Below are 25,394 nucleotides of genomic sequence, written 5' to 3'. Positions count from 1 at the left end.
TTCACTCTTTTCCAAACACCAGGAATTTACATAGTGAAAGATAATTGAATCTAGTTTCTAATCTAAAACAACTACAGGGAAAATATTCTAATTAAAACTAGGAGACCTGGACATTCTCTATAACTTCTTGATTCACCTTAGGCTAATACAGCAACATAGAAATGGAGGAAATTATCCTAAAAGGCTTTTTAAAATGGGATGCTAATACAGAAATCATTATAATGTAACAGATGGTCAGTGTTTGTGTCCTTTACAAAATTTGTGCTAATAAAAGAACAACTCCAGACTATTGTCGAAGCAACCATATTCTGGTTTTAACCAGAAGTGAGAGAAAAGTTATAAAAAACATGAGAGTCATGACTTAAAAATATATGGTCTTTATTTTAATTACAGTAATCAAAACAATAATATGTTTGGGTACTTAGCATTTTATGATAAAAAGGCCTGGATGTGGTTATGGAGAGAACTTAAAAAGCCGATAATGCAATAAAGAACAAAAAGAAGGTCTTTTTGGTATTTAGACAATAAGTGATTTCAAAAAATTGCATCTTGTAGATGTAAATTTGCATCTGTAAAATCCTTGGTCCTAAATGTGCCACTCATGTAACTTAAAGGTAGGGCAGGATACTTAAAACAATGAACAAATTGCAGCAATTACTTTATAGCTTGGGTCCTATTAAAAGGTTGGAGGACAGTTTGGGTACAGCCACAGTTTATTTACCTGTATCAGTTGACTACTAAAACAAGTTTTATAAAAACTGAATTGTATTAAAAAAGAAAAAAACAGGAACAAATTACTGGAGTTGCTTCACATCCTTCCTCACCAGTTTCCACATTTGCAGATGAGAAACTGGTGGGGAAGGTCACAAATGATGATCACATTACCATGGCTCTTTGCAACATACAGTAATTACCTGCTGGACACACAAATGCCCTGATAGTGATCATATGGCTGTGGGGATACTACTACAGCTGTAACTTGGAGGACCAGTTTTACGTACATTTTTTTCAGTGACACTGTAACTTTAAATAACCAAAATTACGGTATCACTGAAAAAAATGGCCATAAAACTTGACCTCCAAGTTATAGCTGAGCAAATAGACGTAAACTGAGGGCTACCTATAGTGCCTCAAACTTGTCAATGGAAGTACAGTATCCTAGGCACAATCTTCATGGTGTACCAGGTTTGCTGATCAGTTTGCTTTAGTGTTGTCTTCTATATAGAAATGATACCTATACAAGATTGCACATTGCTGGCTCGCTTGGAATGATTTTATAAATAAGATTTCATTTCACCTAAATAGGTCAGGCTTACTCTTCTGACCTGAGTAAAGGGGGTGGAATTAAGCAGAATTTATAGGCTCCTGGTAATGGTGGGAGGCATTCTGAACCTTTTGGAAGACAAAATCTTTGACTTTAAACTCAAAAGCTTCAATAAAATCGAGAATCTGGTCAATCTCCAAAAGTGGCAGCTCCTTACATAAATGATCATTGTGCCTATGATTTATTAGTACATTTTATTGTGACTTGTACATTGTCAACAGTCAGTTTATGTGTGCACGTAGGAGGCTGATATATATGTATATGATACCCTTCTCCTTTTGTGAGTTTTACTTCCTTCTCTCATGCTTGTCCATATAGAAAGTCTGTGTATGGAGCTGGAGAGCAAGCGAGCACCAGAGACGGCTCTTCCATGCTAAAAAGGCAGGAGGAGGGATCTTTGTAGCTCACGTGTCCATTTTCTCCCTTGCTCCCACCCCCTGCAATTCTCCACAGTTCTCCCTCACATCATATTAAGCTCTTCTATCCATCACTGCATAATCAAGAGGAAGAAATTTTTGTCTTTCTCCTGCCTGTTTCCAACTCTTTGCTGATTCTGATTTGCCTCTACAAAAGATTCCATCGCCTGCCCTGAACTGCTTTTTCTTCCACCCTTCTCTTTCTCAGAAATAATCCAGAAGGAAGAGCAAAGAGGAAAAGCAAGGAGAGGCAAGGCAAGGACCAGTAAGAATCCTAGACTTTCAATGCAAAGCAAAAGAAAACGAAGAAAGGGCACTGCAGTCTGCCTCCCTTGCATGCCACACAGCTGGTGCCAACTCTGGTTCCGATTATGAAGGCATTATGAGCCGCTCGCTCCAGAACTGGGTGTTGACAGTTTTCTGCTGCTTGCTGCTTTGTCATTCAGGTGAGGAAAAAAACTCTTTCCTTTGGCCTCCCAACTTTCCCCCTTCTCCCCCCACCCCCGCATCTCTCTTTGTATTGCTTTGGAGTAGTGAGCACTGTACGAGGTAGGCAGCTAGGTACAGGCACTGGAGTACCAATCAAGCAGTGGGAGTTACATTGCATACATTTCTCAAAGTGACAGGGAGCACCATATTCCAGTACTGCCTCCTTTCTCCCTCCAGCAATGGCTTTAATTTCTCACCTTTTAGAATAGGGCACCAGGGGAGGGGATGCTGCAATTTGCTGTTTGTAAATATATTCCCTGTTTAAGATCCATTCTCTTCTTTATAAACACGTTTTTACATTCCATCAGCTCTGGGACTGCAGTCTTTTCTGCTGCATCGACACATTTTCTGCAGTTCCTTTCTGAGGTGGAGAAAGGAGCAACAGCTGGGGAGAGTGGCTGAAATCGCCTTTCAGATTTACCTGGGAATAGGGCAGGGGGGGTGGAGGATTCCTCTAGCATATGCCATTCAAGCTTATACAGGTAACAGCCATGCCCATAGATTTCTTGATAAACATGAATGAATGGGATGAAAGAAGCTGGGGAAATGGGAAAAAGACTGAAATGCTTAGGAATGCAGTAACCCAGGGTTCAGCCTAAGTATTTTAGATGCTGGGGCCAGTCAAACAAATGATTGTAACAAACAAAAGGAAACAGTCCTTGAGTACATGCAGAGTGCATTCCCTTCATTGTTGTCCAGTGGCCTGGAGCATTTCCAGGATTGAAAGGTAGTAGGTGTCAATTGTAGGAATGGGTTGACTTTTCTTTATACTAGCTATGTGCAAGTGTTCTTGCCAAGGACTGACTTCTTTTAGTATACACCAAGGTTTGGCTTAGCTTAGCTTGATCGAGAATGCGTTAGAATTTAGCCCTCAGATATCTTCTGGGGTTCAGTTTGCAGTCTAGAGCAGTTTATCTGAGTATATTCAGATTTTTGCCTTCTCCTGATGTCAAAATGACCTGTTTCCCTTCCCTACCAGAATTTATGCACAAGGATTTTGACTTCCAAGTAGATTAAACTCCTTTGTTGACCTTCCAGCTACTCTGTTCTCTTTGCTTTGATTGCAGCTTGGACAACCATTGTTGATTTTGTTCTGTTTTTCTTCTTGGAGGTTTTGTGAAGGCAGATCCCCAACCTGGTGATTTGCGGAGGTGGATCCCAAATTCCAGTTGGCGCAAAAGATGGGGTATTTCAGAAATCACATATCCCACTAGGTTGGTGAAACACAACTCTGGGGGAGAGATCCAGAAGTATCACCTGGACACAAGAGTGAGAAAAGAGATTGGTGGCAGCAGAGGAGGTGACAGAAAAGGAGGAAGCCCTGTAAGTGATCCCAAGAAGCTTCTCTCATACACCATTTCATAAGCTGGTTTTCTTTTTTTCACAGCTTTGTACTGAGGTTCCTACCAATAAGGCACAGGTGGCTGTAGGAGGAGAGAGCAGACTCCAAGCTGTTCTTTGAAGCCAGATGGTATACACATGTAAGGGTTGGGTGGCAAGAGTTACTTACAGCTTTTTAACTGGATACTAATATTCAGTGGTGCAGCACTTTGGCCATCAATTTTAGACAATTCAAGCATTTTTCTGGGACAAGAAGTGAAATATCTCAGCTGGCATTACATTTCCTGCCTCCTGTTGCCAAAGCCAAATCTTGCCAGCGTTCTGAGTTAGATATGTCCGTGGGAAGGGACTTTGGACAAGTTACCCTTGTTCAGCAAGCAAAAGATGCTTTCACCCCAACACATCACTTATATTTATCTTTTCTATGGAATCAGTAGCAATAATTGCTAAGCTATAATTTATTGAATCATAACTTATTAAACTAAGTACTATTATTTGGATTTCCATGGCATAAACAAATGGTTTTCCTTTCTGCAGACCACTAAATTGTCATAAAAAATACTGAGGACTACTACATATGCCAAGGGCTGGCAACCTACTGACTTTGAGCACTGTGGTAAATGCATTCCCCAGATGGTACCCCTAGGAGTCCAAATTAAATAAAAAATAATCAAAGACTGAATGGCCACGTCTCATGATACTTTGGTGCTTTCACCTAAAACACCTTAAGAAATTTGCCCAAACTACCACACTCTTGATAATCTCTTGAGACTGATAGTATATATGTATATGAAAGATCATAGGGGGCAAGTGATATACACTGCAATGTTGTGGCACAAATTCTGCCCCTTGTGTATTTGTATGGAGTGCAAGTTCAAAAGCCAAAGCTTGTGTCATCATCTCACAACTCACATTTTATCATTTTGATGTCACTGATACTGTGTTTCTCCAACAATACGGCCTCCACCAATAGGAAGGCCCAGCATGATTTCTAGGCATGAGGTGAAATTAAGCCCCATCCCCAAAATTTAGGCCTATTTAAACCATGCTTTTCCCTGCCATTTCTCACATCGTTCGTTAGAACTACATGAGGTGAAGAGAAATGGCAGGGGAAGGGTGGTGGGGATGGGGAGAAAACTTGCCTTTAGGAGTGCTGGTAGCCTAGGCTAGAATACCCCGATAGCCGATAGAAGCTCCCTGAAGGCAGAGTCCCCAGCTGCTTCAGGGCGTGGCGTGGCTACCCGTGTCCCCTCGTCTTTAGGCAGTCTCTTTCGGGCGATGGAAGCTCCCCAAGTGCAGTCACCAGCCACTTCGATCGGCCGGTACAAGCGGCCTTGGGGCGAGCGCACACACACACTCCCCTCACCGCAATGCCGCTTCTTTCGGCAGACGAAAGCTCCCTTGAAGGCAGAGTCCCCATCCGCTTCAGGGAGAGGCATGGCTGCCCATGTCCCCTCACCTTTAGGCAGTCTCTTTCGGGCGATGGAAGCTCCCCAAATGCAGTCACCAGCCACTTCGATTGGCCAGTAGAAGCGGCCTCAGGGCAAACGCATACACACACTCCCCTCGCCGCAAGGCCGCTTCTACCAGCTGATTGAAATGGCTGGTGACTGCATTTGGGGAGCTTCCATCACCTGAAAGAGACTACCTAAAGGCGAGGGGACATGGGCAGCCATGCCTCGCCTTGAAGTGGCTGGGATTCTGCCTTCAAGAGAGCTTTCGTCTGCCAATAGAAGCGGCCTCGTGGCGAGGGGAGTGTGTGTGTGTGCGCGCTTGCCCCGAGGCTGCTTCTACCAGCTGATCAAAGTAGCTGGTGACTGCATTTGGGGAGCTTCCATCGCCTGAAAGAGACTGCCCAAAGGCGAGGGGACACGGGTAGCCACGCCATGCCCTAAAGCAGCTGGGGACTCTGCCTTCAGGGAGCTTTCGTTGGCCGATAGAAGTGGCCTTGCAGCAAGGTACGTGCGTATGGGCCGCTCTAGGTGGGGAAGAAATTAAGTCACCCCGAAAAGACAGCCTAGCCATTGTTTCAGGGGTCAAAAAAAATAAGGCCTGGCCTTATTTTGTGAGAAACACGGTAGTTGCAGATGCTTATGTGTATCTCTGTAGTTTATTAGAATGATTTAAGTCTCTTGTTCAGGAACTACTAATGGATGATAATTAATAAACATAATAAAACTTTCAATTACTATATTCGTGGCCTACCTATGGTCCGTAATTATAGACTGAGATCACTGACAATAAGTCATGGATTAAAAAGCACACAAATTCTAAATCCAAACTAACAAAAATTTACTTGCAAGACTTGCGCTGCTTTATTATAATTTGCTCAACGGATTTGATTGTGCCTGGAAAAGCAGCCGATAGTTTCCTAGTTGGGTGGATAAATTTTTCCCATCCATCTTTTTCCACTTTGCAGAAGATGAATATGGAATTCCTTTAAGAGGGCATTTAGAACATGAACCCACTTGACAGTTGTCAATAGGTTTTTCAGTATTTTGTTTCTGTATTATTATATATTCTGTATTTTTTTTCCTTTTTGTAAGCTGCCATATATCTGTTTAGATCAGTGTTTCTCATCCTTGGTAACTTGAAGATGTGTGTGTGGACTTCAACTTCCAAAATTCCTAAGCCAGTATGGTTTAGATCAGGGGTGTCCAACCTTTCACCTTCCCTGGGCCACATTAGAAGATGAAAATTTGGTTTGGGCCGCACATAAAATAAAATAACAGTAATGATACCTGATCATCCCAAAAAACCATAGAAAACATAGTTAACATATTAAATTTATTTGGAAATGAAATTAGTGAGATGTTTTTATTATTTATTATTTATTAAAAATTATTTATTTTTTAATCACGTTTTTTTAATCAGTTTTTATCACAGTTTATTTTCCGGCCAAATTTTGCGGGGGAAGTGGGGGAGAAAGCTCTCCCGCCTCACGCCTACCCCTCCTCCTGCAAATGGCCCGGCTGGATGAGGCAGGACTGGAAGGCAGAAGCAGCAGCAGCAGCGGCGGGGACAGAAGCCTTCCCCGCCACCGCTGCTGCTTCTGCCCCGCCACCGCTGCCCCGCTGCTGCTTCTGCCCCGCCACCACCGCCGCTTCTGCCCCACCACTTCTTCCCCGCGCTACTGCCACTTCTGCCCCTGCCGCCGCTTCTTCCCCGCCACAGCATGCTGCTTCTGCCCCGCCGCCGCTTCTGCCCCTTCGCTTCTTCCCCGCCACTGCTGCTGCTTCTGCCCCCGCCACCACTTCTGCTCCGCACGCCACCCCCCGCCAGCTGCTTCTTCCCTGCCGCTTCTTCCCCCGGGGGCAGCGGTGGCGGGGCAGAAACTGCAGCGGCGGGGGGAAGAAGCGGCGGGCAGAAGCGATGGGGAGAAGCGGCGGCGAGGGCAGAAGCAGCGGCGGCGGGGGCAGAAGCGGCGGCGGGGGCATAAGCAGCAGTGGTGGCGGGGGAAGAAGCGGTGGCGGGGGCAGAAGCGGCGGCAGCGGCAGGGGAAGAAGTGGCAGGGGCAGAAGCGGTGGCGGGGGCAGAAGCAGCAGTGGTGGCGGGGGAAGAAGCGGCGGCGGCGGGGGCAGAAGCGGCAGCGGTGCCGGCGGCGGCAACAGCAGGAGGTGGCGCTCTGACGGCGCCCACCTTTTCTCTTGCTGCTTGGCCTGGCACTCGCCTCGTCCCGCCTCGTGCCTGCCTCTCCTCCTCCTCCTCGCTGGCTCTGGCATGAAGGTTGGGGTGGGCACTGGGCCGCATTACGAGGCGACCTGGGCCGCATGCGGCCCATGGGCCGCGGGTTGGACAAGCCTAGTTTAGATTGTGATGAGATATAAATAAATAAACCACAATTGCTATATTCCCACAACAAGCTGTGTCTTCTCCAATAAACTGTATCATGGCTGAAGCACAAATTTACCAATCTGTTTTAATCTAGTCTAATGTGTTATGTGAATTTAACTCTTGAAGTGATGGTGCCCTGCAGCTAACTTCATCACCCCAAAAGAAAGTAATATGGTATGGCTAATGGGATCTGGGATTATTTTTCCAGCTTTTGGGGTAGATGATAGACATTGCTCTAGAATCCAGTCTAAAGAATTCAAATTATGACAATCATGGGGAGACATCAGAAAAGTATAATATCTAAGGAAGTTAAAATTGCAACTCTCAGCTTTTATATAGAAAATAGCAGCAGTTTAGGATTACCTCCACTTTCCTATTTTCTTTACTAGTCAAATTCATCTTTGTCAATGTTTCTTGAAGTAGTACTGTTGGTAATTAAAGATGAGCGTTACATACTGAGCACAATATAAAAGCAAAATATTTCACAATTAGTTCTCAATTTGTGTCCATGACAAAAAGAAATGATGAAAGGCTAAAACTGCTAGAAAATAGAACTATTGTACTTGCAAGACATCTCGGATATCCATATTCCTTTTTAAAATCTGAGTTTCCAGATAGTTGGATTTCAAGATTCTACAAGCAGATATTATGAGGTCATCGTTTATGTAGAAGCATATTAACTGAACAAAATCTTACTCAAAGCTGATCAGCTTTTCAATATAGGACCACTACAAACTTAACAGATGCAGTTTTTGATTTAGCATTCATGTAGACATTAGATCAATTATTGTTTAATATCAGTGCAGCCATCTTGATTGCTAGTTGTGCTTGCAGATAAACTATCCAGTTAATCGAACCATAGTTTACTGAATTCACTCAATTATCTATGATGGCATAATTTATGGAACCAAAAGCTAGCCAAACATTTTTTAATGTGCAAATCCAATTTCTGGATTATAGAAAGAAAAAGTAGACAAAAGTCACAGAACATTTGTAGCATGAGCTGCAATGGTGCAGTGGTTAGAGTGCAATACTGTAGGTTATTTCTACTGCTGGCTGCCTGCAATTTGGCAGTTCAACTCTCACCAGGCTCAGGGTTGACACAGCATTCCATCCTTCCGATGGAATGGGTAAATGGAATGGGTAAAATGAGGACCCAGATTGTTGGGGCCAATATGCTGACTCTGTAAACTGCTTAGAGAGGGCTGTAAAGCACTGTGAAATTATATATAGGTCTAAGTGCTATTACCATATAAAGCAATAATATGTTCTGTAGCAGTCTTAAGTCATTCTAGATTGTTCTCCCACTTTTGATGCTCACCTCTGAAATGAAAACTTTTTTAAAAATGAAAAATTTAATTTAATAATTACATTTATCTTCTCTCTCTCGCCCATACCTTTTCTAGTATTGTTGGATTACAACTCTTATCATACCTAGCTAATTATATTGTGCTTCAAATCTGGAAATCAGCAAGTTAGGAAAAATAGTCTGAATAGAGATGTCATTTACTTCCTGATGTCAGTTCCTCTTTCACCCTTTCATGTTCTGCTGTCTCTGCTTTCTGTTCCTTTCTCAAAGGCTGTGTTAACATAGAACCCTGGGTCCGTGCTTGATCACATTTTAACTTTGCACACATACCCACCCAAGTTGTCAATGTGTTATGTGAACTCATATTGGGTATACTAAGAAAAAAAGAAAAAGTTGATAAATTGCCATGAATTTATGAATTGCCATGAATTGTGTCATGCAAACTCAGCCAGTGAGAATTATGGCTGCTGTTTTTGGATTCAGAAAGTTGGGAGCCTAGATAAGATGGCGATACCTGCATTATGTTGCCATGATTCAAATGGTCTGACTTACATTCTTGCATCATGAACATTTCATTTTTGTGTGTTGATGTGATCATGCACAAATCAATATTCTGATGCACGGAGCTGTTATGGACACGTATGGCTGTCATAGATAGCTTCTTCAGGAAAGATATACCTGACCTTTGTAAGGATACTTGCATAGCTATTTACAGTGTAATACAGTGGGAGATTTTTAAAATGTTTCAAAACATAAAGGATCACTAATTAAATATTTGTGAGAACCTTGTGCATTCTGCTCACATTTTCATCTTTCTCTTGTTCTACTGACCTCAGTATGCCAACTTCATGGATAAAATTAGAGATCTTAAAGCAATTGAGGGAAGGTTTATTTGAAGAGCTGCCTTAGTTTTAAAAGTCCTGCCAAGCATAACTGGCTAGGGATGAAGCTGCAGGGAGAATTGGATATTTTTGACAGTTTTTCTTCTGTCTAAAAATAAACAATTAATTAATTTTAAAATTCCAGATAATATCTACTTCAACTTCTAGGTTCAGAAAGTTGCTATACTCTTAATAATTTCAGAGGGGAGACAAAGTGTTATACACAGATAATTGTTTTTTGTTTTTTCATTCATAGTTCAGTGAAGAAATAGAAGTTCTTCTTTGTCCCCAGAGTAAGGATATGTTAATGGATATGGTCTGTTTTTAATTTATCTTGTTAAATATTCTAGGTAAATGAAAGCTGTTGCTATTAATAGTTTATCCAGCCTTTTAAAAATATATATAGGCATATGGCAGATATATTGGGGTTTGGTTATAGACCATAGAAAGTGAATATTTCAATAGAGGAAATTTTTTTTGTTTTTAAAGTTCATATATAATTGTACCATACTGTACTCTACTACTAAGTGTGCAATAGCATTATGTCTGAAAATATACGTACCTTAATTAAAAATGTATGATTGCTAAAATGTTAATCATCTGAGCTTTAGTGAGTTCTAATCTTTTTTCTGATGGAGAGTAAAGTTTTTCTGTGAAGTGCAATAAAGCGTAGCATAATATAATGAGGTGTATAACTCAAGAAGCTGGACATATTTAATAGTTCTGCTCCTGTTTTCTGCACAACAACCCTGTGAAGGCTAACAGAGAATGACTGCCTCAAAATCATCCAACTGCCTTTCATGCCTAAGGGAGACGTAGAACTCAGTCTCCTGGTTTTTAAGCCTGTACCTTACTATTACAGCCAAGTTAAGTGGATAGGAGAAATTCTCACTCAAATTCACACATTTTAGAAATTGATGCCTGGCCATTTTTCATCTCACAATACATATTTTCTATTTTAATTACTTCCTAGATTTAAAATATTTGCAAAATATTATTTCTATGCTATTCTAGGATCTCAGTGTCTTTTATATCATATCTTCTTCTGTGGTAGCTATTCCAAGATGATAGTTTTGTTAGATAGAGTGTAGGATTGTTCCTCAACTATGGGGTATACAAAAGCACCCATTTGCAAAATGTAGATAATTTTTGTTTCCTGGAATGGCTTTGGCTCTGCTTTCCTTAAGACCTACTTAAGTAGGGAGAAATAGAAGAAAAAGTCACACAGATTATTTTGCTTTGCTGCATTTTAATTCTCGTTCTAACCACTGTGAGATCCCCTGGAGTTGTGACAGGAATTAACAGTTGGTGGCATTCTGGGAATTTAATTTCAGAGAATAATATTAGAGATGGACAGTGAAGTATTTTCTGGCAGGACATGCAGAACTGGCTCACTTCCCTATGCAAAAAGACCCACTTGCAAAATTAAAATGCTTCCAGATGGACTGCTCAATGTGCTGCTAATAGAAAAATATTGTAGAAGTAGTCTATCTGTGGTAAGAATAAAAAAAGGAGGATTATAATACAAGAGACAGGATGATCGTGCAATGAAAGCTTAGTCAAGAAACATTTGTGAGATTGCTGGAGAGGTAGTCTCAGAGTGGAAAAGTTATTTCCTTCAAACTCATGAATGTAGTGTATTATGTTTCCCTTATTTCATTAACTTGAGGCCCTCTTTTAAAAACATAAAATAGCATTTACCATGCTTTAGTATTAAATGCATTGTACTGAGTCCAGTTTCCAATTAATTCAGTGTGATAGACTTGCCATTGATTTTCTTGCAAAATATATTTAGCTAGCTTAATTTGTGAGCCAGTTTGGAGAGTTGATAAAGCACCAGGCTAGAACCTAGGAGACCAGAATTCTAGTCCTTCCTGAAGCACAAAGCCAGGTGGGCAACTTTAGGCCAGTCACTTTTCTCAGCCCTAGGGAGAAGGCCACGACAGATCACTTGGAAAACTGCAGGAACTACACCAACCGCCAGGAGGCAACACTGACACAAAGGCAGAAAAAAACTACAATAAACAGGTACCTTAATTTGGATCTAACACTGTCAATGTAAAAAAGCAAGAACATTCAGGTTTTAGAACAGTGGTCCCCAACCTTTCATGGACCAGCAGCAGTGGCAGTGGGGGTTTGTGGGAGGGAAGGATGGTTTCTAATGCAAGCGACTGCTTGCACAAATGGAGCTCTGTGTACTCAATTGCCATTTGTACAGCTTGGTCCCAACAGGCCCCTTGTTTTAGAAGGGGAACCCCTGTTTTAGAAGGTTCCCATTCTATTTCAAATCTCTCTTCTGGAATTATTTTCTGATGGCAAGAAGTATTCCCCCCCAATAAGTATCCCTATCCAAAATCATTGTCATATATCAGCTACAAACTGAACATTCAGATCCCCTCAATGCAAAATAACTCTAAAGGAGGCAGGGTAGAACGGTAATTCATACAGAGATACAGCAGCCTTTTTCTTCGGAAGATAATGTTATGGCAATAATTACATGATCAGTATGTCGTTACATATTATCCGTTCCTGTGGGCATATAACTTGGCAATTACTTAGTGTCAAACTAAGTAAGACCACAAAGATTTATTATTGCCTTAATAGATCTATTTATTGTCTTAATTGAGACAAGAGTGGAGTAAGGTAGACTACAACTGGAAAGACCGAAGGAAGCTGGACATAGGGCTTTGCACCAATTTCACAGGTTGTTCTGCGGGAAAATAGAACGAGAGAAAGCATTGTCTTGAGCTGTTGGGATAAAATAATGGTATGAATATTAATAATAATAGTAAAATATACTTAATTGATACTCAAGATTACCACCCTACCAAGACATTCATTTCACAAAAATAAATTAAAACAGAACAAGTAGAAGTGAAATAATACAACTTAAAAAGTCAGCTTCCCCAAACATTTAAGAGCAGGAAGATTTTGTTGAAAAGATGGAAAATTGACAAAAATTGACAGAAGAATGTAGTTAGAGGCAGTTGTTGGGAAACCTCTCTCCCTGCTGTCTCTATACTGTTTCTGTAAGAAAGTTCCAGCTTTAATTTCTTTTTCTGATCCACTTTTGCCTTCTACACTTTCTTCACTTCCAAACCTTTTTGATTAAACTCTCTGTTCTAGGTGTATGCAAGTGTTAAACTAGATTTAATTGAAGGTGCGTAAAAGATCTCACCCATAATGAATTAGATAATCACTGTGCCACGATGGGGGCAAAGGTGAATTGCTGCTGCTATTGTGGCTGAACGTGGCGGAGTCATACAATCTATATAACAATACAAGCAGTATATGGCCAATGAGAGTGGATAGGTGTTTCAAACTACAGATCCACCTTTCTGTTTTATGTTCTGTCAAGTTTCTCCATAGGATTATTTATCCCAGAACTAATCTTTTTGTTGTCTAGATAAGTAAGTGGGCAGAGAACAGATTGGGCAAGGCAGGACAGTATTAAAATTCTAATTCTGCATAGTGCCCTGTTTATGATAAAACTTGATTTTCTGGCATTGGTTTGTTTTACATTTTGACAGGTTTGCATTTCCAAAGTTAAGCAAATCTAGGATTGCTACCCAACATTTTTTCATTCGAGATTTTTATGAAAGTTCACATGATTTCATTGTAGAATGGTTATATTTCAAAGTTGTATCTATAGCCTTCTTATCTTTTTCAGGCCATATTTCTGCAATAAAATGTCATCCTTTGTAAAGCTTGTTAAAATGTACTGATTGGATTCAATATCAGTAGTGCCTTAAATTAAAAACTTGTTGCATATTCCCTTGAATCAACAAGGTTGGCTTTATACTGGTGGACAGTTGATTAATTAGTCAGGTACTGTTTTTGCATGAACATGGATCATTAATTTCTTACAAAAATAAAATGAGATCAGTAATTAAAGCCTCCTTCATAGGAACAGGAAGAATTAAAAAGTAATTCAATGTTCTGAACAAAACAAAAAACAAAACAAAAACAGAAGACATGGAAACCGAAGAAAACTACTAATTTCATCAATGTAGGGAAACAAATTTGTGGTTTACTAGTCATTATAGAATAAATTTAGTTATGGAAAAAGGGAATTGTATATAGTATTATATTGACTACTACATGGATCTACCATTTAATTCTAAATCAGTCAGTGAAAACCAGAACTTTGGTTTTGATAAAAGACTGAAATATAGAAGGAACAGTAAAATATCCAAGATTATTTTAATAGTTTATTATAATAAATGGTTATATTTCTGTAGGTAAATGTGAGTTTCACTTTGAAGTGGAGATTTCAAGGTTTGTAATTTTATTTCATTGTTCTTTTTCTGTGGTAATAGAATAGAATACTTTATTGGCCAAGTGTGATTGGACACACAAGGAATTTGTCTTGATGTAAATACTCTCAGTATACATAAAAGAAAAGATACATTTGTCAAGAGTTGAGAACATAAGGTACGACACTTAATGATAGTCATAGGGTACAATAAGCAATCAAATCATACTAGGAAACAGTCAAATTACAGTCATACAGTCACAAATGGGAGGGGATGAGTGATAAGGAGCGGTGACAAGATTAACAGCAATAGTAGTGCAGACTTTGTAATAGTTGAACAGCATTGAGAGAATTAATTGTTTAGCTGAGTGATGGCTTTCAGGAAAAACTGTTCTTGTGTCTAGTTGTTCTGGTGTGCAGTGCTCTATAGTGTCATTTTGAGGGAAGGAGTTGAAACAGTTTATGTCCGGGATGTAAGGGGTCTGTAAATATTTTCACAGTCCTCTTTTTGACTCGTGCAGTATACAGGTCCTCAACTGAAGGCAGGTTGGTAGTAATTGTTTTTTCTGCAGTCCTAATTACTCTCTGAAGTCTCTGCAGATCTGTCCTGTTGGGTTGCAGAACCAAACCAGACAGTTATAGAGGTGCAGATGATAGACTCAATGATTCCTCTGTAGAACTGTATCAGCAGCTCCTTGGGCAGTTTGAGCTTTCTGAGTTGGCGCAGAAAGAACATTCTTTGTTGTGCTTTTTTGATGACGTTTTTGTTGTTAGGTGTCCATTTTAGTTCATGTGATATAGTAGAACCTAGAAATTTGAAGGTCTCTACTGTTGATACGGTGTTGTAAGATCAAAGCAGAAACAAAATAGAGATGAATATAGCAAATTAAGTGCCATGTTCAGTACATATATATATAAACATGTATTCCCCTTTCAAGTTTAAATAATTTTTAATAACATCATCTCCTTCTAAAATACAAGAAATATTCCAGGGCACTTTCTTGGTTTATTATTTGTATATCTCTTTTTATTATTAGACATCAACCAGGTTTTTTTTATGTGTCTTGTGTAGCATCTTCTTTCATTTCATTCTTGTAGCATTTTATTTTTGAATTCTTTTTCAGTCAGTGTCAGCCTTGTCCAGTAAACCTGTTGCATAACATCTTGTAAACACAATTGATCTATAGAGGCAGGTACTCTTAAAATTAATTTGTATATCCATTGTTCAAATATACCCTTCAATAAGTCAAATTTTAAAATATTTTGCACTATTCTCTTTTAGTAAATCTTTAGTTCCTTCTAGTTCCCTTTAGTGTCCAATCTTCAAAATATCATCCTATGTACTTTGTTAAATAATTCAAATAAGAGCATTTATACAATGGAAGGATTATTGTAATTAATTCTAAAATCACATTTCAAATGTAGCTGGACTCTTAGTCTATTTATAGGTTTTCAAAATCAAAATTCTAATTATCCTTTTGTGTTTATTTCTTTCCTACTCTAAACATGCATTTTAATATCCTTAAACTTGTATATTAAAATTTCTTTCTCAAAAAATTGAAGCAAACTCACCTAGTGTTTTCAGACTTAGTGATCCAAAGATTCCTAATAACTGAAAACCGGTTATTAAGCAATTCCTGAAAGTGTTTAGAAAAAGAAGTATGCAAAACCAATCTCCTTTTACAGACACCAAACATGTTTTGAACAAGATGGTTATTCCCTTGTCCCAGAGCCCTAAACCCATTAGAGACTGTTGTCTTGCTGTCTTCTCATGAGAAGCAAATATCTGGAGCACTTGTGGGAAATCTCAAGGCCTCTTCTTGTCCAAAGAGGAATTACAATGATCTGGTATTTGCCAGCAATTCAACCTGCCTTGGTTGTTCATTTCTTCACCATTTATTTTCCAAGGATCCAAAGATCCTTATAATGTATATCCAAAAATGTTGATATGCATGATGAACTTATTTCTAATATTCCTGCTGGACCATATATAACTCCAGTATTAGCTATGGGTGGCGCAGTGAGCCATAGTGGTGCAGAGGTTACAGTGCAGTACTGCAGGCTACTTCTGCTGCCTGCCGGCTGCCTGCAATTTGGCAGTTCAAATCTCACCAAACTCAAGGTTGACTCAGCCTTCCATCCTTCTGAGGTGGGTAAAATGAGGATCCAGATTGTTGGGGGCAATATGCTGACTCTGTAAACTGCTTAGAGAGAGCTGTAAAGTACTGTAAAGTGATATATAAGTCTAAGTGCTATTGCTATTAAGCTTCTGAATCAAATGAATCACAGTGTAGTGTACTGTAGAGAGTTCAGAATTCCATTTCTAAAAATGCATGCAGGAACACTTAATTACTACCAGTTAACAAATAATACATATAAAGTGATACTTATGTGCCACCATAAATACACTTGCTTGCAATGATGCATAACTATGACATGGTTACACATTCATCATATAGAGACACTTGGAGCTCTTCAACTTTTTTTGCCTTTTGGTTTTTTTTAAATTTAGTTTTCACTATTTTGATATCATTTGCAAATGTGATTGCTTCACTGTATATCTTTTTATACATAAATTTTTTATTTACTTCATTGACCTCAAGAATCTTTTCATTGTGTAAAATAGGCTGGCCATTTCTGGGGTAAAAGATCTAGCCAACCACTAAAAGGTGCCAAAGAGAAATACAAAATTCTAGTTCAGGGGTGTCAAACTCAAGGCCTGGGGGCTGGATCTGGCCCACGGGGTCCTTATATCTGGCCCATGAGGCTGCCCTAGAAACAGAGAAGGCCCACAGTGCCTTTGCCAGTGAAAATTGAGCTTGTGAGGGTCATGTGCGGCTCTCTCAAGCTACGTTTTCCCGGGCAGAGAGTTGCAGGAGCCCATCGCAGCCAAAAATGGAGCTCAGGAGCCTGTTTTCACTGGCAGAGCACTCGGGCCACCAACACCAGTGATGTTGATCTGGCCACGCCCATCCTGGCCATGCCCATCCTGGCCCCCCGAGGTCAAAAACAACCCTGATGTGGCCTTCAATGAAATTGAGTTTGACACCCCTGTTCTAGATGGTATCTAGTGGTTGATGGTTTTTTTGCTAGTGAGATATGATAAACATTTGATATTTTGGAGCTTATTATAAATGAGAAAAATGGATGTCACATATGTGTCTTACCACAGATGATTATCAAAAAGTTTTAAAATATTACAAGAGTTTGGGATTTTTTTTTTCTGTTGCAGTATTTTGGAACAAATTGCTGTTTGGACATGTGCAAAATTCAGATAACCAATTGATAGCAGAAAGAAGATAGTAAAAAAGACTGTTTTTTTGCAGACCTGGTTTATAAATGAGTAATAGAATTTATGTTTTCATTCAGGGCTTCTCAAGTTTGTTATTTTGTTATTTGAGTATACTATTTTAACATTTAAAATTTTGTAAGCTTCCTAGAACAATCCAAAAGTTGATGACATATCAGTTTGTGAAATCAAGTGACAAATAATTCATTAGCAAGAGGACTGTTAAATACCAATCCCTGGAGTCCTTTTGTGGTCCCAACTTACCTTTATTTATTTCTTTTCTGAGCAGTAAAATCCTGGGCTGTTTTGTTTCATTATTTTTGTCCCATGCCTGTGGGATATGCAATACACATAAAAAGTGAGGGAATGGTGCCTTGGTTGCATTTTGCAATCACCCTATTAGCATTCTTGATACTCCCCCACCTCGCAATGGATGCCATATCAGTCGGTAATCTACGCTCATCCCAAGGTTTTTCATGAGCTTTGCATGAGAGACTTTCTCCAAATATTTTTGAAAACATTGAATATACAGTATATTTAACCATCCAACTTGTTTATTTGATTGTATTCTTTAGGGAAAAAGAAAGAGAGATGGTTTGATGTTCTTTCTCCTACTGTAGCTTTTAAATGAGCCCCTCACCATGACTCAATGTGAGCAAAAGAAGTCACTATGTAAACTGAAATTTGGAGTGACCTTTTTCCTCTGTCTAAATATGTTGTAAATACCAATCAAAAGGAAGTGTTAAATATATTTCTTCTCTTTGCAATAGATACTGAACTTGTCTTATTCTTCTTTGGTGTTGAGCCTTCTATGGTGTTTTCTTCAAAAATCATGTTTTTCAGCCTTTGAAATATTCTCACCACTTCACATTACAATTCTCCTCTCTTCTGCAGGAAAAGGAATGAGTAAACCACAGATCAGAACTAAGCCCCATGTTTGAGTAAATTTCTTTTTCTTAGCCCTTATTTTTAGCCTTAGCCCTTCCTTCCTCCGCTATTATAAAGCCAAAAATTGTATTAGTTCAATAAGTTGCAGCAGCATTTTAGCAGGATTAAATTTGAGCCAGGATTCAGTCCCAGGAGCTTTTAGTCCATTGTCTACATTTCTTCCAATCGTGCTGATGATCCATCTGATTTCACATTCCATTACCAAACCTCCCTCCCCTTAGCACACTGTTTATGTTATGTTTATGCGCATTCTCTGATATAATTTCATATCCCAATATTGAAGAAATCTTCAGAACACATACAATCGGTGCGAATACACTCTCAACTGAAGGGAAAACAGCATGTCACAAAATACATTGTTTGCTTATGGAACTCTTTGCCACAAGCTTTTATTTATCACTACTGAAAGAAGGCTTTAGAAAGGAGAGGACTCATTTATTGAGGACCCTCTAGCAGCAGCCAACTTCCATCCATTCTTGCAGGTTTTTATAAAGGATCTTTTGGCATTCTGTCATCAAGTAAGCTGCAACATTTTAAGACGAATGCTAATTTAAAAAGGTGAGAGAGAAAGAGGGAACAAGTAGGATGCAGCAGCTTAAACTGCCTTCTAACATGGAAGGCCATACTTTGTGAGAAATAGAACAGAACATTAGAAGCTTAAAATGGTATTCCAATTTATGATTTCATGCATTTTTATTGAGCTTTGTGAAACCTTTACACTGCATATAATTGGAACTTTGGAATTCACTGCCACAACTACTGCTGGCTGTCATCTTGACTGGGTTCAAACAGGGTTGGAATAATTCACAGAATTCATGAGGCTCAATGGCTATTAGCCTTAATGGCCATCCACATGCAGACTAGTGGGCTTCCTTGTATAGTTGGTTGGCGGCTGGTTAGCCACTGGTTAGCAACTGTGAGAACAGACTGCTGGACTAAATGGGTTACAGGTCCAATTCAGCAGGTCACACACGTTCCTATATTTCTGAATACAAACTTGTGCAATAGGAACATAGGTGTGTTGTTAACTAAAAGTATCATTTGTTTGTTTCTGCCCAAATTCCTGCCAGTTTCCATTTCCTGACCAGGCTGTGTGAAACTATGTTTATGAACATGAACATCCTCAGGGAACTGTGGGAAAGATATACACAAAAGTTTGAGATGTATGCAGACTCTGGAAGAAGCTTAAGAAGAAGAAAAAAGCCAAATAAAAGCTGGAAAGGAAGCAAACATCTCCTTTGGCTAGACACTGCTATTCTAAATACTGTACTTATTTGTGAAGTGCAGTTCCCTAAGCCATTACATTGCAGATCTTGCAATTCTAATACATTCCAATAAGCCCATTAGATATTGATTTATATTTTGTCTTACTAATGTTCAAGCAAAAGTGAAATCAGAGTGCTAGACTACAAAGTGGTGCAAAGATCTAGATGCCAAGTAGCTATCCCTATAATCCAGGGGTTTCAGTTGTGCTACTGCATAGAATACAGTAAATACTGATTCATCCTTTGATCTGACACCAGAACTCATAATGGTTCCTGCATCTTGAAAAAAATATTTTGGAAAAAAAAAATCATAATATTGACTCTGTGTCAGCGTTGGTTTGTGCCTGCTTTAATTAGTCCTTGCAGGTGGTCAGCTGCAGCATCTCAGTTCAACTTCATTCATTGAGCTTTCTCTTTCCTAAAGATTGCTGTGTTTGGGTGCCTGTAGTTTCCTGCAGTTCCAGAGAAGGAATGCGATAGACTGGGCCTATATATAAATTGGTTGTGGTATCCAGAAATCATCCTCTATGTTCACCATCCTTTAATTTTTAAATGTTAATAAAATCCAGAGTTGGGCAGAAGTCTAATTATATCAATTATATCACCATATTTGTATTTTTTATAAAAATATTCTAATGAAGGAATTGCTTTATTATCTATCTACAGGTAGTTCTTGGTTAACAGCCAATCGTTCAGCAACTGTTCAAAGTTACAATAGCATTGAACAAGTGGAGTTTATGACTGGTTCTCGAAGTTCTGACCATCCTTCCATCTCTGTGGTCATGTGATCATAAACCGCCCCACATTTAAGACAGTTGCAGTGTGATGAAGTCATATGGATTGCAATTTGTGACCTTTCTTGCCAGCTTCCCACAAACAAACTCTCTAGGGGAGCTGACAGAGAAGGTCACAAGTTGCTCTGGTAAGCCTCCCCCATATTGCACCTTGAGTCTCGTTATGCTTGTGTCATGCCAACTTGACTACTTGTGCACCCTGTCCCATCTCGCTGCTTACTTAACTACTGGTCTGCTTGAAACTCCCCTGGGACTGGGACTTTGGCTTTTAGAAGCTGGCAGGAAGTAGTAGTAAGGAAGTGCTTACCTGATGACACATGATCCTCATTTAACTACAGCAACAGAACTGCAGAGATTGCTGTTTCTATGCAAATGCAGTCATGGACATTGCACTTTATGACCACATCACTTAGCAATGGAAATTCTGGTCCCAGTTCCAATAGTAATTCAGAAACTATCTGTGTCTCTTTCTCTAGTCAAAAATTGCCAAATGTCCACTTACAAAATCTCACATCATTCTGTTTTTCCAATACAGTTAGTCCTCCTTAACAATCACATTTGGGATCAGAAAATCTGTCATTAAGTGAGACTTCATGTAACTTCAGTGCCTTATGACCTCACTTTTACTGTGGTTATTAGGTTATTAAGTTAAGCAAATTGCTGCAGTTGTTAATCAAGAAATCACTTGACTACAACTTGCAATTTTCCTGCTGGCTATTCCATTGATTCTGCTTCATGGAAGCCATCTGTGAAATGTGCAAGTGATAACCATGTGACCTTGGGGCTCTGCGGTGGTTGTAAGCCCCATCAGTTGTGAGGTGCCCAGATCTTGGGTGTATGGATGCTACAATGGTTTAAGTGCAAGGACTGGTTGTAAAGTTATTTTTCAGCACTGTCATGACTTCAAATAGTTACTGGATAGGGCATTTGTTAAACAGGAACTACCTGTATCTCACTTTCATTCATTTATGAATTTTTATAAGATTCAAGGGGAAAAAACCATAATATTTACCAGGTAATCAGGGGGTGATGAAGTCCTATTCTCATCTTTTAATATGATAGGCAGCTTTGTGTTGACTTTTATCCAAGCTGCTTCTAAAAACAGGATTTGAAGGCTGAGGAGTAGTGAATAGCTATCTACTTATTGATTAGCCAAGATGGTTGAATGAAACTTTCATGCAAAAAGATGTGTACTGTTTGAAGATTGGAATCAGAAACACACTCATTCAAAACTAGCTGAAGAAGCTATGCTTGATTCCACTAAAACATTGAGTTGAGTTCTAAGCCAAATATAGGGTTTGGTTATTTTTTTCTGCATTGTGGAGAGAACTTGCCTGATTACTGAGATTAATAAAAGACTTTAGGGAGGTGATCCCATTTCAAGATGGTTAGATACCTGATACTCAAGAAAAAGTCATGTCCTGTTGGGCTCCCAGTTGTTGAATGCTTTCCTCGGGGAGGAGTGCTGGTCTTACCAAGTTTTTAACTGAATTGATTTAATTGGATTTACTTCATTATGCTGTTTTATAATTTGACTTTATTTTTTGTTTTAAGCTATTCCTATAAACAGAAGGGGATAGCTTAACAAACAGAGAAGCAACAAACAAGACAATAATTTGGGCTGTTTGGCATTGGGATATAATATCCTGCAAATAATAAGTCAGAATTAACAGAAGCCTATTTAGCAGCATGGAATTCAAGCCCACCAGCACTAAAAGCTGGTTTTTTAGAGAAGGGGCTGCTATTATCTAACTAATAAGAAGGAAATGTTTTATCTCACTATTCTGCTATTTCTATTTTGTCCAAACTTGTTTGGGGTTCCAGAAGCAGGAAGTTTGCATCTGAGAAACCAAACTTGTGCCTTTTGCTAATCTTTGGGGTTTTGAGGCCTCCAGATTTTTTCCATTGCAGAGGTGAAACAGGTGGGAATGCCTTTTTCCCAGGGTCCTGAAGTTTGAAGAACTTGGATCTGTGTGCTCTTCTGACTCTCACATGTACTCCCTGAGCCTTAATTAACCAGGGCAACATGCAATTTCTGACTGTTCTCTGATGCCATCTTTGCTATGGGATAAGGTGCGATCTTAACCAGGGCAAGGTTAATTTTTATTTGCTCCATCATGATCCATTTTTCCTACTGTACAGGTACCTAAGATTGACCCTTGGGACTGCAACTATCCCAGAGCAAGTGGTTCCTTGTTCCTAGTTCATTCTCAGACTGGGGTATGACAGAACTGAAAAAGCATAATGAAGGGCGTATCTGAGGAAAACCTGCCTATGGGATCCTTCCTCCTTCCCTTTCTCCCTTCAAAGTTTTTATATCACTCCCTCATATAGATTCTGGGCAGTTGACAAAGTAAAAACATTAAGCATGGAATGTTCTCCAAACCACAGCTCTTACCCCTCAATTAAAATAACATCAGAACAAAACTATAAATGGTTCCCAATGACCCTCAGTCAGCAAATCCTGCTGAGAATGACTTTCAGTGCCTTTTCAAAGCCAGGACCAGTTATCTCTGTAGGCCAGTATTGTATATCAGGGAGACCACTCCTATAGAGACCAGCTTCTTGCCCTCCTATTGCCCAACAGAACAGGAGCATAAGGAGTCTTTCTTTAGATGACCTCATGGGATAGGCAGAATCATTCTGAGCAAGCAAGATAGTTCCTAATAAGTATTAATTCTATATTCTTCTCTTTAATATCAGATGTATTTGGTATGGTGGTTGTGATTTCAAATTCAGTGATGAGGTATTCTGTATTTTTATAAAGGCACCTGTGTCTTTTGTCTTACATATGTGATGATTGCAATAAATTAATTTCTCGCTGTATGCATATGCAGGAAATGGAAGGAGAGGAGAGTTAAGTTTAAGAAGGAATATGTGTAATGAAACACAGTTAGTTACATAAACAGTATTGCAGAACAACTCTTGTCACAATTAATATGCAATGGATAAGAGCTTATTTAATATCACTGCAAATGAAGGCAAAATTCAAAGAAAGCTCTGCCTTAATTTGTTTTTGTTCTTCTAGGTTATCCATCTGGCCCAAGTGAGTTTCCTCATCCCTGCCTTTGGTTCATCCTTCACTTTGGATCTTGAACTGAACCAGTAAGTATTTACTACCAAAATGATTGTTCTTATGTTCAAATGTAAGATTCCATTTTTTGATTGGGTGATAAAGGAAGGGGAAAGAGTGATTGTTTGGAACCTTGCTGATAATTGGAACCAAGAAATACATTCAGCAAAATTATAGATAGAACTGTAAATCTTGAGAAAATAGAAATTACAAAGAATAAATAAGGAAGTAGTAAAAGATGTCCATATTTAAAAGAGAAAGAAATCTTGTCCATGGAAAGTTGTGTGTCATCTCAATTCTAAACTAGAATTCTTCTTTATGATAAACTGCTTCTTATGGTACAGTGGAGAACATTTGGGTTTATATTTTCAACATACATAATAAAATGCTTTCATGTAAAAGGATGACGAATATTGAAAACCAGAGTTGTAAAAATACCTGAAATCTTACCGATTTTCTATCAGAGGACAATAAGTAATGCTGGTTAGATAGTGTATGTGTGTTTTATGTTTATATGTGATAGCAGAACTTACAGTGGACAGAGCCATAGTCTGCCCAGAGTCACATAAGGAAATCTTGTTATTGCCATAATGGTTTCAACATCTTTTTTTTAAGGACTGATCACAGAGAAAATAAACTCTTAGGAATTCTGTTATGTAAAACTGAGTAACTTGGGTTAATACACCATGCTGAACTCCAAGTAATTTGTTAGGTTTGGGTTTGAAATATAGGTGGTCCCAGCTGTTATGATTTATAAATAATGGATTAAAGCATAATGTGTTGAACCAAGCCTTTGTGACATATTTAGTAAATTGTTATCAAATTGTGATTTAGCATTTCACATGTCCAGTGTAACAAGTAAGATAACAAAAGGTATACTATCTGCAATTTTCATCAAACTGAAATAGTAAACAATTATTGTAAGTGCTTCAGGTTATGTATTTTTTATAGTTTAATCTGGTCTATTTATATTTGTTTATTTATTATTATTTTATTATTTTTCTGTAAGCCAAGAAGAATCATCTGTGAGATATTCAGCTGTGTGAATTGAATAAACAAAAATAAGGAATTATCATTCTGGAAAAGATAATCAAGCAACGAATCAGTGAATACCCAGAGGCAAAGTAATAACCAGAAGTCAACATGGGTTTGTCAAAAACAGACCATGCTAGACAAATCTTATTGCATTCTTTGACAAAATGACAAAATTAGTGGACCAGAAGGATGCTGTGAATATTATTGACTTAGAGTTCAGTAAGGCCTTTGATAAAGTAGACTACAACCTATGCTAGATAGAAAAATGTGGGTTAGACAGCATCACCACCAGATGGATTCGTAACTGGCTGACCAACTGCATTCAGCATGTAGTCCTCAATGCAACTGCATTTGTATGGAGGGAAATATGCAGTGGAGTATCCCAAGTCTCTGTTTAGGGCCCAATATTCTTCAACATTTTCATCAATGATTTGGACAAGGGGATAGATGGGGAACTCATTGAATTTGCGGACAACATCAAGCTGGCAGGAATAGCCAATACTCCAGAAGATAGGCTTAAGATACAGAAGGATCTTGACAGATTGAACATTGGGAGCTATCTAACAAAATTACATTCAATAGTGAAAAACTAAGGTTCCACATTTAGGCAAGAAAAACAGAATACACAGGTACAGTATAGGTAGCACCTTGCTTAATAGTAGTAACTGTGACAGGGATCTTAGCGTCATTGTGAACAATAATTTAAATATGAGCCAGCAGTGTGCTGCAGCTGCCAAAAAAAGCCAACACAGTTCTAGGCTGCAAGAACAGAGGGATAGAATCAAGATCACGTGAAGTATTGATACCACTTTATAATAACTTGGTAAGGCCACCCTTGGAATACTGCATCTAGTTTTCATCACCACAATGCAAAAAAGATACTGAGAGTCTAGAAAGAGTGCAGAGAAGAGCAACAAGGATGGTTAGGGGACTGGAGGCTAAAACATATAAAGAATTGTTGCTGGAATTGGGTATATGTAATGAAAATAAGGACTAGGGATGGCATGATAGCAGTATTCTGATATCTCAGGGGCTTTACTTTACTTTATTGTCATTGTACCTCATACAACTAAATCAAACACCATCTTCAGTGCACATCATGACCATGACCATGAAAATAAACACAAACACACATCCTTCA

The 25,394-nt window shown here is 39.0% G+C and overlaps 1 protein-coding gene across 14 annotated transcripts in view; it reads left to right on the top strand.

Annotated features, from left to right (window-relative positions):
• Nucleotides 1-1,757: 1,757 nt before the first annotated feature.
• ADAM11 (ADAM metallopeptidase domain 11) overlaps nt 1,758-25,394 on the top strand; it is a 99,688-nt gene continuing 76,051 nt past the window's right edge. For all 14 annotated transcript variants that reach the window (XR_015740174.1, XR_015740175.1, XM_087916808.1 and 11 more), the window contains exons 1-3: nt 1,758-2,186; nt 3,341-3,552; nt 23,174-23,250. Coding sequence is in view for 12 of the 14 variants with exons in the window: in XM_087916808.1 (XP_087772934.1) it covers nt 2,123-2,186; nt 3,341-3,552; nt 23,174-23,250 (353 nt within the window). In the remaining 2 variants the exon portion in view is untranslated. The remainder of the gene's footprint in view (nt 2,187-3,340; nt 3,553-23,173; nt 23,251-25,394) is intronic.

This window comes from Pseudonaja textilis, chromosome Z (assembly GCF_049901715.1).
Source record: "Pseudonaja textilis isolate UNSWEBS1 chromosome Z, rPseTex1.2, whole genome shotgun sequence".
NCBI lineage: Eukaryota > Metazoa > Chordata > Lepidosauria > Squamata > Elapidae > Pseudonaja > Pseudonaja textilis.
The sequence above is the reverse complement of the archived record's forward strand: the minus strand, read 5'-3'. Positions and strand labels throughout refer to the sequence as shown.